This window comes from Homarus americanus, unplaced genomic scaffold (genome assembly GCF_018991925.1).
Source record: "Homarus americanus isolate GMGI-L3 unplaced genomic scaffold, GMGI_Hamer_2.0 scaffold16894, whole genome shotgun sequence".
NCBI classification, from domain to species: Eukaryota; Metazoa; Arthropoda; class Malacostraca; order Decapoda; family Nephropidae; genus Homarus; species Homarus americanus.
In genome coordinates, this window is record NW_024746541.1 from 4,239,684 (window position 1) to 4,253,290 (window position 13,607).

Consider the following 13,607-nt stretch of genomic DNA (forward strand, 5'->3'; position numbering starts at 1 on the left):
ACCTATTAATATTATAAATAGTATAGTAGATGGGAATGATAATAGTCCTATAGCGATAATTTAATGTCTTTTTCTTATACTTGTTGCTGGCCATGATAAGGATCCTGCAGTTCAAAGCAGTTGCTTGAAGGGCACAAGAGGACAGTTCCGAGAAGCCAAGTTAGCGAGTATACAGTAAACCCGGACGGGACTTATTATACTGGGTGTATGTTTATCTCATCAAGTGTTCCTGGGTGGCGTGACACAAGCCTCAGTATATTTAGTCTTAACCTTTCAAAGGCTTAAACTTACACGTGAAAATTCTGGAGATAATTAATACAGTTTTACATGTTACTCGTATGAGGAAGAACAACATACTGTACTACTGGTTGGCCATGGCAACAGCGCACTTGCCGCAGTTAGCAAGACCATCCGGAATCACTTACCACTTAACCAAGGTTAACCAGGTTCTCGGTCGGTACCTGCTCAACAGGGTGAGACAATACAAGAATGTTACCTAGCCTTGATCCTTTCTTGCCCCCTGACTTAATGATCAGCGCTGTAGCTTGTGTTAGACAACTAAAGGCACAGCCAGACATGAGGATAAAGAAGTTACAACATAGTCGTGGGGAAAAGGTTGGAAGGCATGCTGGGGCCTGATGCACAGCCAGACATGAAGGCTAGAGAAGTCACGACGTATAGTCGAGGGGAAAGGTTGAAACGAAGTGTAATGAGTTAAACAGAGGGGACGACACCCTTGTTTCACATATTACCACTCTGCCACCTCTCAATACTCCTTCTATAGAACCTACAAGACTTACCGTACATTTTAACAATAGTTTCAGCGTCCTGGTCATACACTACTACTGGTATACTCCACAAATTACACCCTAACTGGCTAAAGCAGTTAAATACAACAGGTCATAATGTCAGGCCAATAATGCAGAAATACAGAAATACGTGTGGCCTGAAGTTAGCGGCTAAATTAGGAACAGGAAAACTTTGAAGGCGTCCTTGGGGAGGAGGGTGTGTTGAAGGATGTCCCAAGGGATTCATGTCCAAGGAACGTTCGGGGAGGAGAGAAACTGAGGCCACGATAATAATAATATATTAATGTTAACAAGATTTTAATAATAATAATAATAATAATAATAATTAATAATAATAATAATAATAATAATAATAATAATAATAATGGCAAGATCTCGGGTGTAAAATTTAGGTGTACAAGGTCGCGGGTGTACAAGGTCTCGGGTGTACAAGATCTCGGGTGTACAAGGTCTCGGGTGTACAAGATCTCGGGTGTACAAGATCTCGGGTGTACAAGATCTCGTGTAATGATCTCGGGTGTACAATAGATCTCGGGTGTACAAGATCTCGGTGTACAAGATCTCGTGTACAAGATCTCGGTGTGTAGACTGTGTGTACAAGATTCGTGTACAAGATCTCGGTGTGTAGTCTCGGTGTACAGATCTCGGTATAAGATCTCGGGTGTACAAGATTCGGTAAGATTCGGTGTACAAGATCTCGTGTGTACTAGATCTCGGCAAGATTCGGTACAAGATCTCGGGTGTACAAGGTCTCGGTGTACAAGATTCGGGTGTACAAGATTCGTGTGTAAGATTCGGTGTACAAGATCTCGTGTAATTAGATCTCGGTGTACAAGGTCTCGGTGTACAAGATCTCGGGTGTACGATCTGGTGTACCAGATCTCGGTGTACAAGATCTCGGTGTACAAGATCTCGGTGTACAAGATCTCGGTGTACAAGATCTCGGGTACAAGATCCGTGTGTACAAGATCTCGGTGTACAAGATCTCGGGTGTACATATCCGGGTGTACAAGATCTCGTGTACAAGATCTCGGTGTACAAGATCTCGGGTGTAAAGATCTCAGGTGTACAAGATCTCGTGTGTACTAGATTCGGTGTAAGATCTCGGTGTACAAGATCTCGGGTGTACAAGGTCTCGGGTGTACAAGATCTCGGTGTACAAGATCTCGTGTGTAAAGATCTCGGTGTACAAGATCTCGTGTGTACTAGATCTCGGGTGTACAAGGTCTCGGGTGTACAAGATTCGGTGTACAAGATCTCGTGTACAAGATCTCGTGTACAAGATCTCGGGTGTACAGATCTCGTGTACAAGATCTCGTGTGTACTAGATCTCGTGTACAAGATCTCGGGTGTACAAGATTCGGGTGTTCAAGGTCTCGGGTGTACAAGATCTCGGTGACAAGATCTCGTGTGTACTAGATCTCGGTGTACAAGATCTCGGTGTACAAGGTCCTGGTGCGATCTCGTACAAGGTCTCGGTGTACAAGATCTCGTGTGTACAAGATCTCGGTGTACAAGATCTCGTGTGTAAGATCTCGGTGTACAAGATCTCGGTGTACAAGGTCTGGTAAGATCTCGGTGTACAAGATCTCGGTGTGTAAGATCTCGTGTGTACAAGATTCGGTACTAGATCTCGGTGTACAAGATCTCGGGTGTACAAGATTCCGGTGTTCAAGGTCTCGGTAAGATTCGTGTACAAGATCTCGTGTGTACTAGATCTCGGGGTACAAGATCTCGGGTGTACAAGGTCTCGGTGTACAAGATCTCGTGTGTACGAGGTCTCGGGTGTACAAGATCTCGTACAAGATCTCGGTGTACAAGATCTCAGGGTGTACAAGGTCTCGGGTGTACAAGGTCTCGGGTGTACAAGGTCTCAGGTGTACAAGATCCGTGTACAAGGTCTCGGTGTACAAGATCTCGGGTGTACAAGATCTCGGTGTACTAGATCTCGGTGTACAAGGTCTCGGGTGTACAAGATCTCGGGTGTACAAGATCTCGGGTGTACAAGATCTCGGGTGTACAAGATCTCGGGTGTACAAGATCTCGGGTGTACAAGATCTTAGGTGTACAAGATCTCGGGTGTACAAGATCTCGGGTGTACAAGATCTCGGGTGTACAAGGTCTCGTGTGCACAGGTATGCAGTTAGACAGGTACGCAGGTAAACAGGTTATAGGATGAGGAGCTCCGTGGTGGAATTCCCCCAACAGACCTGACGAGAATACTGATCCTCAACTCACTTCCAAAACATAACCCCAGAAAGATAATCTCCTTATAGAACAACATCCTCTACTTCCTTCTACGCGTAACAGGATAAATAAGTTCTATGTGCCTAGTCCAATACACCGTTGTTTTTAGCACTGGTTTGGTCCAAGGTCTATCACCTCTGGTGTAGTTTAACATTATACTTATAGGTTATACTGTATATAGTGAGGGTCATCTACCTCACAAACTATCACTTCCTTCAGGTTTCATATTAATGAGTACCTCAGGCAGGTGAGGACTTGTTCCAGGGCCTCCCACCACAGTTAACATCACTAACTATTTCTTACTCACAAAATATCAACATCTTCGTAAGGTTTCATAAATGTTTGTTACTTTTTCGTTTATAATGAATTGTTACTTTTTTCATTAATGGTGTTGGTGGTGGTGTGAGGGAGGTGTTGGTGGTGGTGTGAGGGAGGTGTTGGTAGTGGTGTGAGGGAGGTGTTGGTGGTGGTGGGGAGGTGTTGGTGGTGGTGTGAGGTGTGGTGGTGTGAGGTGTTGGTGGTGGTGTGGGGGAGGTGTTGGTGGTGGTGTGAGGTGTTGGTGGTGGTGTGGGGGAGGTGTTGGTGGTGGTGTGGGGAGGTGTTGGTGGTGGTGTGGAGGTGTTGGTGGTGGTGTGAGGAGGTGTGGTGGGGGTGTTGGTGGTGGTGTGTGAGGGAGGTGTTGGTGGTGGTGTGAGGAGGTTTTTGGTGGTGGTGGTGTGAGGAGGTGTTGGTGGTGGTGGTGAGGGAGGTGTTGGTGGTGGTGTGGGGAGGTGTTGGTGGTGGTGGTGTGGGGAGGTGTTGGTGGTGGTGGTGTGGGGAGGTGTTGGTGGTGGCGTGGGGGAGGTGGTGGTGGTGGTGGTGTGAGGTGTTGGTGGTGGTGTGGGGAGGTGTTGGTGGTGGCGTGGGGAGGTGTTGGTGGTGGTGTGGGGAGGTGTTGGTGGTGGCGTGAGGAGGTGTTGGTGGTGGTTGTGTGAGGGAGGTGTTGGTGGTGGTGTGGGGAGGTGTTGGTGGTGGCGTGAGGGAGGTGTTGGTGGTGGCGTGAGGGAGGTGTTGGTGGTGGCGTGAGGGAGGTGTTGGTGGTTGCGTGAGACAGTGAGGATGTGAAAATGAATTGTGTATATTATAATGATGTGATGATGATGACGATGACAACGTTGAATAATATTAATATTAATATGTATAATGACACCGATTGTATAGAGGAAATATAATGAATGTCTTAATTATGTCAACACAAATATCATAATCGCGTCAACAAAGGAACAAGACAGAGACCCGCGCCTCCTGGGACGTTCCCTAACCTTCGACGGATCTCTGAATTTAGATCCAATACGTTTAGCACTAGGAAATATTTTACCCTTTGCTCGTGGCTAACGTAATGGAGTAACATCCGGCCTGGAAACGTATTGGTCGTGCCTGCTAATACAGTTCAGTTTACCCACGATGAGTATGATGACCTTATCCCTTCAGTTCGATTACTAAACACATATGAGCCACAGTTGTGTATGTAGACTTATGTGTTACTGGTGATGCATTATAGCATAGTGGGACCGCAGTACATATCTGGTCAATATTGTTCATCCTTTCTACCGGGTTACATCATGTAATTTTCGCATTATGTTATAAACCAGCAGAATCCTTTTTGTATGTGTAGAAAAGTGAGGCCATTCGAAGGCATCAACTACTCAAAATTCTGTTCAGGTTATTAATCTCCCCAAAATATGATAATACTGCATGAGAATGTCCTAAGACAATTGTACTTTAAGGCTTCACAGGAGAATACATGAGGGAAAAATTGATCTGTACAAGTCCTTACTCTCTCTTTCCTTATTTTTCAGGGCTCATTTACTGTACCTGCTCAAAACAATGGTACTTGCTAGTAATAACCTCTGTATGGTGCAACACTGCGTGAACACTTCACGAATTTCTGTACTCACAATTGCGGGTCCATACACTGTATACCACACTCTTTTCAAAGATTGCATTCACTGGGGTCTATATACTGTAGCACCATAAGGTCCTCATACATAATCAAATGCAATACAGTACTCTGAAAGTATACAGGGCATTAGATCTCACATAACATATAGTGTACCACCAATAATGAACCACTCTGCATTAAAAAAAATCTGAGGTTAACATCTGCTAAGAATATACATCAACATTATAGCATATAGTACTATTAATACTCTAAAAAAACCCGCGATATTAAGTAATGGAATATATCCTGCCTAACACATAAAAATTCTGAATGTCACAACCACAAAGTAAGCAGCTACTTAACCTTTGTGTACAGTGCAAGACTTCTGGAAGCACCTCAGAAGTGAAGCACTGGGCACTCCCATGATGAAAACATTTCACAAAACTCTAGTGCCATGGCCCGAACATATACTCACTGTCTGTAAGTAATAACTGAGTTAATACAAGTTGGAGAAAAAAAAATTGGGGCAGATTGTCACACATCAAACCCTTCATGTATTAATGAGCCTAATCTAAGATCTCTACACTCACAGACCAATGATGTTATAAAGAACAAGCAATGGTTACGTAGCTGGCCTTTGTTTTCAGAAAATTATCATTACTCTGAATATTTTTTGTGTTACTATACACCAGTATTGCAAGTACAATTTACTTTAAAACAAGAATTTTCTTTTTCTTTGAGGCAATTGTTTTTCTAACCTAAATCCAAGTGAGGTATTTCTTTGAACTGTTATTTCACTTTCTCCATAAAACCACAAAAAATATCTGTACATGCCTTAACACTGCTTCCACCCAAAAAATTATATTACCTACTGAAATAATTATGTCCCTAATTAATTAGTACAGAATTACATATACTGTACAATGTACTGTTCCTTGGAAAAATACGGAACAAAATTATTAGCAATCTGAAATACTTATTAGTTACCGTGGAATGGTTATTAGATACAGAGAAATGGTTATTACGAATCATAGTTAACAGCACCGACAGTATCACATTCATTCTTCCCAACTCGATACCATATTAAATTACAATCCTACCGCTGCAAACCATTTATAAGAGCTGAGTTTCTCCTTTAATGTTTTTTTTTTAATTTATACCATGGTAGTTACCTTTTAAACTCTTCAATCTGGTTTTCTCTTAATTTTTTATTTCATTTGTCTTGTTATTTCATTTCATATCGTTACTCCATAACCTCTCACCTTTGGTAGCGTGGCCCGAGGGTTTTGACACATGGGTAAATTGTAATTCTAGTAATAAGCAATGGGAAAGAATGACGGCACAATACTGCAGGTAAATGATACTCCTAACATATAAATAAAATGGTTTATTAAAATTATAAAATGGTTTATCAAAATTAAGTTATACTTTATGAATAATTTCAGTAACACTCAACTACAGGGGTCAACTCCCTGGCTTTACTCATTTTGTACTGTTAAACTTAGGTACATTCTCCACTTACACCATGACTGGGTGTACATATATAAGAACACACAATACTCTTACATAGCTCCTTTGAGCACCATTATTAGAAGTGGCAATGATGCCAGTTACAGCACCAACACTAATACGTTAACATCACCATAATTAGTAGCTTCTCTTCACCACTGTGGTATCTTTGTCCACAAGTAAAGTGGTGGTCAACCTACTCTTACTGACACCAAACACTCAGACAATTCAGGTGAATACATACAGGTTTACTAACACAGCCACAACATATAGCCCTACTGGTAGTGGACTCATCCATAACAATGATGTGGGCTGGCAGTGTTTGCTCGGCCTGTGAGATCAACAAGCTGGACAGTGAACACGTCAGGTCAACGGCTGGCCAGTTGACCGGGCCCCAGAGGAGGTGGTTAGTTCCTGACGCTCGTGTTCACACATTTACCCGAGTTTACTGGCCATCATCCATCTCCCACACTAGTGTGGAGGTCGTCCCAATCTACAAGGCTCTTGACCGAGAGGAACCTGTGGGTGGAGGTGTCATGGTCACGTTGACTGCTAGTCTATTTAACTAATGATTCTTATTAAACTCCACGACCACAAAACATGAGTGGGTTAGCGACCCCTGAGAAGAAGTGTTTTTTCCCCATCGACGCTATACTTGTTCCCTCCTAGAGTCCCGCCTTTGTGAAGACAGTTATCAATGCTTTGTTTATTCCACTTTCTCCTGGGAAGCTCAATCTTGAATTAGTCTGTGTATATGAACTCAAGTAATTCGCCAGACCTTTGTCAACTGAGGGTCATCTTTGAATGAGTAACAGTTAGAGTTGTTTGTAATTGCTGTCATTGCGTGAGTAGCGATCACTGGCAACTCAGGGGATATATATACCAAGGGATCACGCAGGACGAGCGTCCCTTGACGCCCGCTCCAACGTTTGTTTCCAGATCCAATTGTGACTCTTGGATCACTCGACAACTGCCCCGGATGTAGTAGCTACTCAGCAGGGAACAATATATGAAACGATGGCACCGATGTGGCCTGATTAATATGCTCCACTGCCTCTTGGTACCAGACCCCAGACTCGCCATGTGTCTGGCTACCACCGACCACAACAACGGTCGTGAACAGTGTTCCACCTTGGGACACTCCTTGGAAGTTAAATGTCCACCTAGTGGATTGTAATATGTATGTTAGGGATAATTAGCAGGAAATAATTATCCCATGTTGGGTAGTGGACCCAGGTATCTGCTGGTTTCAGTATTAACGTGTATGTTGAGTAAAGTCTTGTATCTGTACTGTAATGCCACGTACCACCAGTAGGTGTGAGAAGTAAAGTAATGCACAAGGAGTGCCATGTACTCTGTATTGTGAGTAGGGCCAAGGAACCGATCCTGTAATGTAACGTAATGTAATGTAACACCAGTAAGGTCGTGTGCAGCAAGATTGTAAGATCAGAGTAATTACTGTTGAGTAAAGAAATAAGAAAATAAGTAAATACGAAAATAAGTGAAGAAGAAAATACTGAGTCTGCAATAATCCCAGGGGTTGAGCCTGGTAGTTATGTTAATAATATCTCTTTTTCCCTTTGATTTCATATTAATAAACTTGTTCTTAGAGTATTTTAGGTGCATTCATTTCTCCCACAGTAGTTCACCTTTATTTCCGTCCAAGTGACTTGATACCAGAATTACCATACCCATGTGCCTAGGCCCTCGACCATGCTACCAAAAGAATGTCCATGATACCAAGAACTAAGCTTAGGCAGTAACCAGTGAAGTAAGTAAAAAGAACATATGAAGGAACTGAGTAAGAGTAAGAACTAGAACAAGAGAAGTAAGTAAGATAAGGGTGGTGTAGGTGTTGGAAACACGCGCCCTTACAGAGGAGTTTCAGACGCTGGGCGTCAGTGTCCAGCACTCCTCCGTCGCTTAGCTCCGAATTCCACTCACCCAACTATTTCAATGATCTACGATTACTGTACTCTTTGACGTGTGAAACTAAGACTACAAACTCATTTCCATTTCCTACGGTTCGCTTTTCAAACTACGCTCGGACTGAGCTGTCGAAGACAAGAATTAAATTGATTTCAAGGTTCAGTATGGCAGTCCCTGGTGAGCGTCAGGTTACACCCGTTAGATTCTCAAAGATACCTATCTGACAGTTCCCTTCAGGTTAATTAATTACTTTCGTAATTAACATCCTTACAACAATTTCACCATGAACATCAGATTCTCTGATGTTCATAGGTGAAAAAGAGGTGACTTCAGCCTCGGTCAACAAGCACTGGCATCTCTAGGGCCGACGTCAACAATACCTCACTGTCACTGCCGACTCTACCCTGATTTATATTGACAATTAGGCTAACAGTAAATACAGTTGAAGCTTTCAACATCAGTCACAACGGATCTTGAATGCTTCATCTGCAATCAGACATCTCTAAGTTGACGCAAAGCAAGGGTGTTCTTTTACCAATTCAAATGCATGAACACCCTGTGCCGAATTTGGAAATACTTGAGTTTCTCCTATTAAAACATAGAAAACGAAAAACTCAGATCTCCTGAAGTAGTTAGAGAACGAATGTTTCAACTGAGAGACTCAAAAGACTTACAGGTTTTGTGGGCATGGAGCGTAATATGAATTATAAGGTTTTAACAGACTAACCATGTCATTATAACCATGACAGGACGACATTCTGGTCCTTTCAGAGACTTTGTCCCACCATCTAGTGCAATGCTTAAACGTTTGTGGAGTTAGTCTGTTCACACTTAATCATTTATATTAAGCTACAGCGCCCACAAAACATGTGAAACGTTTGAGTTTTCAGTGGAGACGTTCGTTTTCTAAACATTTCAGTATGTCTTAGTCCCCCGTTTTCTTTTTGTTTACTCGCGCAGGGACTCTGTATAACTCAGGATGTTTAGGGAGTTTGAAATTGTGAATGAATGAATTTATTGTACGGTCAATGATGTATACCCACGGTGAGAGAAAATATTCTAGTTGTATTGAGTATATGTTGGAGGCACCTTGTATCCTTATGTGTAGAGTATTTTGTGTTAAGAGATTGTGTTGGTTACTCGTGTATTCTTACGAGACGGCAGTTCGAAGTTGAAGTCATACTGTTTTGATATATGAACAAGAGAAAATCTGATGGAAACAGAGAGAGTGTTGTCAGTCTTGTATTATAGAAGTTAGATAATTGTCTGAAACGTAAACACAAAACGTATTTACGGAAAGTGTAAGTGATGACTTGGTAACTCACGGTGGGAAGGTGTTGGTTGGAGAGAAAGTCAATGGGCCCCTGCCTTCACTCCACCCACGGCATCTTAATATACTGAAACAAGGCCAGATACAGGAGGTGTGGGTGAGGCCATGCATGACGGTGTAAAGCTCACTGCTTGGTAACACCTTTGTTCCACAATGTTTCCTTCAACATTTAATAAGTGACTCGTAGTGTACTGATACTTTTCATACATAGGCAAGAAGAATTTTTTTTAAGTATAATGTATTTTTTCTCAGGGAAACAAAGGAAGACGTTGCTTTTGTTTAATATTCATGAGTTTAACCTAAAGGACCAGGCTTGGCGATGGTTGGTGTTAGTGGTAGCCATAACCACTGCCGGGATGACTGGCGGTGCCCTGGTAGTTCACAGTAGAATGGAAGCCGCTGCCGTCAGCCCAGTAACCCACCGTCTGTACTCGGCCGTCGGGAAGGTGCACATAGTACTTGCCCCTGACGTTGCGTCCGTCACCACTCTCGTGTTGACCGAAGTTGTTGTTGCCGGCGGTGACCCCATAGTTGAAGGTGTAGGGAGTGGGCACCTGTCAACACACCATGGGGAGGGCAAAATGTAATTAATTTGAAATTAGATAAATTATGTTGAATAAGAGAATCTAGAGGAAACACTATCTTCATTAGCTTACTGCGAAACACAAAATGGAAGGACGTACATTGTATGAAGGTTGTTGGTAGCCGCCTGGGAGAGCCACACTTGCGGCCACCAGCAGGCACATCAACGCCACCTGGTGCAGATTAACAGATTCATAGTAATGTTATGTATGACACGTTGACTTCTCTGTATTCGTATAATTTCCCCATGGATAGAAATATATTAAAATGATAATAACAAACTATAGAACCTTGTATTCAGGGCGCTTGTCATTTTTTTTACTAAGTATTCTTCCCCGACTGCAGGTTACCACTATATCTGATCCGGATAATGAATACAATGGGGGGTAGTGAACCATCACTTCTGTACATGTTGGTCGGTGACCTGGCAGAGCCTCTATTAAACAATATTTAAATAGTGACATCATATATCAGTTAGTGATGACCTAGTCACTCCTACAGTAAACAGTGTTAGTGATGACCTGGTCACTCCTACAGTAAACAGTGTTAGTGATGACCTGGTCACTCCTACAGTAAACAGTGTCAGTGATGACCTGGTCATTCCTACAGTAAACAGTGTTAGTGATGACCTGGTCACTCCTACAGTAAACAGTGTTAGTGATGACCTGGTCACTCCTACAGTAAACAGTGTTAGTGATGACCTGGTCACTCCTACAGTAAACAGTGTCAGTGATGACCTGGTCATTCCTACAGTAAACAGTGTTAGTGATGACCTGGTCACTCCTACAGTAAACAGTGTTAGTGATGACCTGGTCACTCCTACAGTAAACAGTGTTAGTGATGACCTGGTCACTCCTACAGTAAACAGTGTTAGTGATGACCTGGTCACTCCTACAGTAAACAGTGTTAGTGATGACCTGGTCACTCCTACAGTAAACAGTGTCAGTGATGACCTGGTCATTCCTACAGTAAACAGTGTCAGTGATGACCTGGTCACTCCTACAGTAAACAGTGTTAGTGATGACCTGGTCACTCCTACAGTAAACAGTGTTAGTGATGACCTGGTCACTCCTACAGTAAACAGTGTTAGTGATGACCTGGTCACTCCTACAGTAAACAGTGTTAGTGATGACCTGGTCACTCCTACAGTAAACAGTGTCAGTGATGACCTGGTCACTCCTACAGTAAACAGTGTCAGTGATGACCTGGTCACTCCTACAGTAAACAGTGTTAGTGATGACCTGGTCACTCCTACAGTAAACAGTGTCAGTGATGACCTGGTCACTCCTACAGTAAACAGTGTTAGTGATGACCTGGTCACTCCTACAGTAAGCAATTATTTTGAATATTGTTTTATCATTAAGGATCCAGTTATGCATTGGGTTAACCACAGGGTAATCTGTTTTGGTATTTTGTGGACAAAAATCAGTATATACAGTAGTAAGGAACACATGCAAAAGCTTGGTAGCAGTTTTATCTGATATGTATTATCTTATACCATGGAACACATTGCAATCTAGAGGATATTTTAGTATGTGATAGTTGTCTTGATTTGAATATATAATATTTCAACAGTCACATTCAAGAGAGTTACAGTAAAACTGCTGTGTCAATATGAATGTTTTTTACTTTCTCTCTGTATTATTCGAGTTTATTTAATTGTTTTTATTTTAAATTAAAAATATTGACTTTTTATTCAGTCTTTGTAACTGGCATAATATATAATCATTCAATTTAGTTTGAAATAATACGTTTTCATTTAACATTTAGAAGTTCTCAATCATTGCCTAGTCAGAGCCAGCAACACTGACAGAGATGTTGGTGGGTCCAAGTCAGCAATACTTACAGAGGTGAACATGTTTGGTAGTGTAGTGTTGGGGAGGTAGCAGACACTGGCTCCTTCCTGGCCTCCAGCCTTGCTTTATACCTCCAGCCGCCCGGACCCTGAATCACCCAGCCGCCATTTTCTATTGTTAGTTACACAAGGTCGTACAGTGATAGGCAAAAATATTTGAGTAATTGCTTTCCATTTGGGACCTGAAGGAGTCTTGTTGATAGACTACACTCAGTGTCTCGTAGGTCGTCTCTTTTCTTTTCTAGCTTTTTTTTTTGGGGGAGGAATCAAAACAAATCAGAGAATATGACTGGCAAATTAATAGTAGAGAAACGAGTCGTAAACCCAATTCTACCAATAGGTTCTTTTAGAACCTCAAGTGAATTCATGGTTGTGTCGCTTCAACACAATTTTATCAACATATCAACATTTTAATATATTTCTTTCCATGGGCCAATAATACGAATACAGAGAAGTCAACGTGTCATACATAACATTACTATGAATCTGTTAATCTGCACCAGGTGGCGTTGATGTGCCTGCTGGTGGCCGCAAGTGTGGCTCTCCCAGGCGGCTACCAACACCCTTCATACAATGTACGTCTTTCCATGTTGTGTTTCGCAGCAAGCTAATGAAGATAGTGTTTCATTTAGATTCTCTTATTCAACATAATTTATCTAATTTCAAATTAATTACATTTTGCCCTCCCCCGTGGTGTGTGGACAGGTGCCCACCCCCTACACCTTCAACTGTGGAGTCACCGCCGGCAACAACTTCGGCCAACACGAGAGTGGTGACGGACGCAACGTCAGGGGCAAGTACTATGTGCACCTTCCCGACGGCCGAGTACAGACGGTGGGTTACCGGGCCGACGGCAGCGGCTTCCATTCTACTGTGAACTACCAGGGCACCGCCAGTCATCCCGGCAGTGGTTATGGCTACCACTAACACCAACCATCGCCAAGCCTGGTCCTTTAGGTTAAACTCATGATTACTAAAGAAAAAGCAACGTCTTCCTTTCTTTCCCCGAGAAAAAATACATTATACTTAAAAGAAAAAAAGTCTTCTTGCCTATGTATGAAAGGTATCAGTAACGAGTCACTTATTAAATGTTGAAGGAAACATTGTGGAACAAAGGTGTTACCAAGCAGTGAGCTTTACACCGTCATGCATGGCCTCACCCACACCTCCTGTATCTGGCCTTGTTTCTGTATATCAAGATGCCGTTAATAAAGTTTTAGATCATCATAAAAAATTATTTGACTGTTCACAAAATCTAAGAGGTTTTGCTGAATCATATATATATATATATATATATATATATATATATATATATATATATATATATATATATATATATATATATATATATATATATATATATATATATATATATATATATGCTGATAACTACAAGGAAAAAAGAAAACACGAAGTTCCCAAGCG

The 13,607-nt window shown here is 42.0% G+C and overlaps 2 protein-coding genes across 2 annotated transcripts; one reads left to right on the plus strand and one right to left on the minus strand.

Moving 5' to 3' along the window:
• Nucleotides 1–10,010: 10,010 nt before the first annotated feature.
• LOC121879291 (pro-resilin-like) lies at nucleotides 10,011–12,258 on the minus strand. Its single transcript, XM_042385888.1, has 3 exons — nucleotides 12,174–12,258; nucleotides 10,429–10,500; nucleotides 10,011–10,299 (listed from the first exon to the last, which is right to left on the minus strand). Exons 1-3 carry the CDS (start codon nucleotides 12,183–12,185, stop codon nucleotides 10,075–10,077), a joined length of 309 nt encoding a protein of 102 aa, XP_042241822.1. The 5' UTR covers nucleotides 12,186–12,258; the 3' UTR covers nucleotides 10,011–10,074.
• Nucleotides 12,259–12,690: 432 nt separating this feature from the next.
• On the plus strand, nucleotides 12,691–13,392 carry LOC121879356 (pro-resilin-like). The gene is made up of 2 exons (XM_042385956.1): nucleotides 12,691–12,757; nucleotides 12,888–13,392. The coding sequence occupies exons 1-2, from the start codon at nucleotides 12,695–12,697 to the stop codon at nucleotides 13,107–13,109; spliced, it is 285 nt and encodes a 94-aa protein (XP_042241890.1). The 5' UTR covers nucleotides 12,691–12,694; the 3' UTR covers nucleotides 13,110–13,392.
• Nucleotides 13,393–13,607: the final 215 nt, after the last annotated feature.

Bases quoted from the DNA above. Each gene is read 5' to 3' on its own strand.
- LOC121879356 (XM_042385956.1), top strand. From the start codon at position 12,695: ATGTGCCTGCTGGTGGCCGCAAGTGTGGCTCTCCCAGGCGGCTACCAA. The intron at 12,758-12,887 runs GTACGTCTTTCC...GTGTGTGGACAG, and splicing joins ACCAACACCCTTCATACAAT to GTGCCCACCCCCTACACCTT.
- LOC121879291 (XM_042385888.1), bottom strand. The intron at 10,300-10,428 runs GTACGTCCTTCC...GTGTGTTGACAG, and splicing joins ACCAACAACCTTCATACAAT to GTGCCCACTCCCTACACCTT.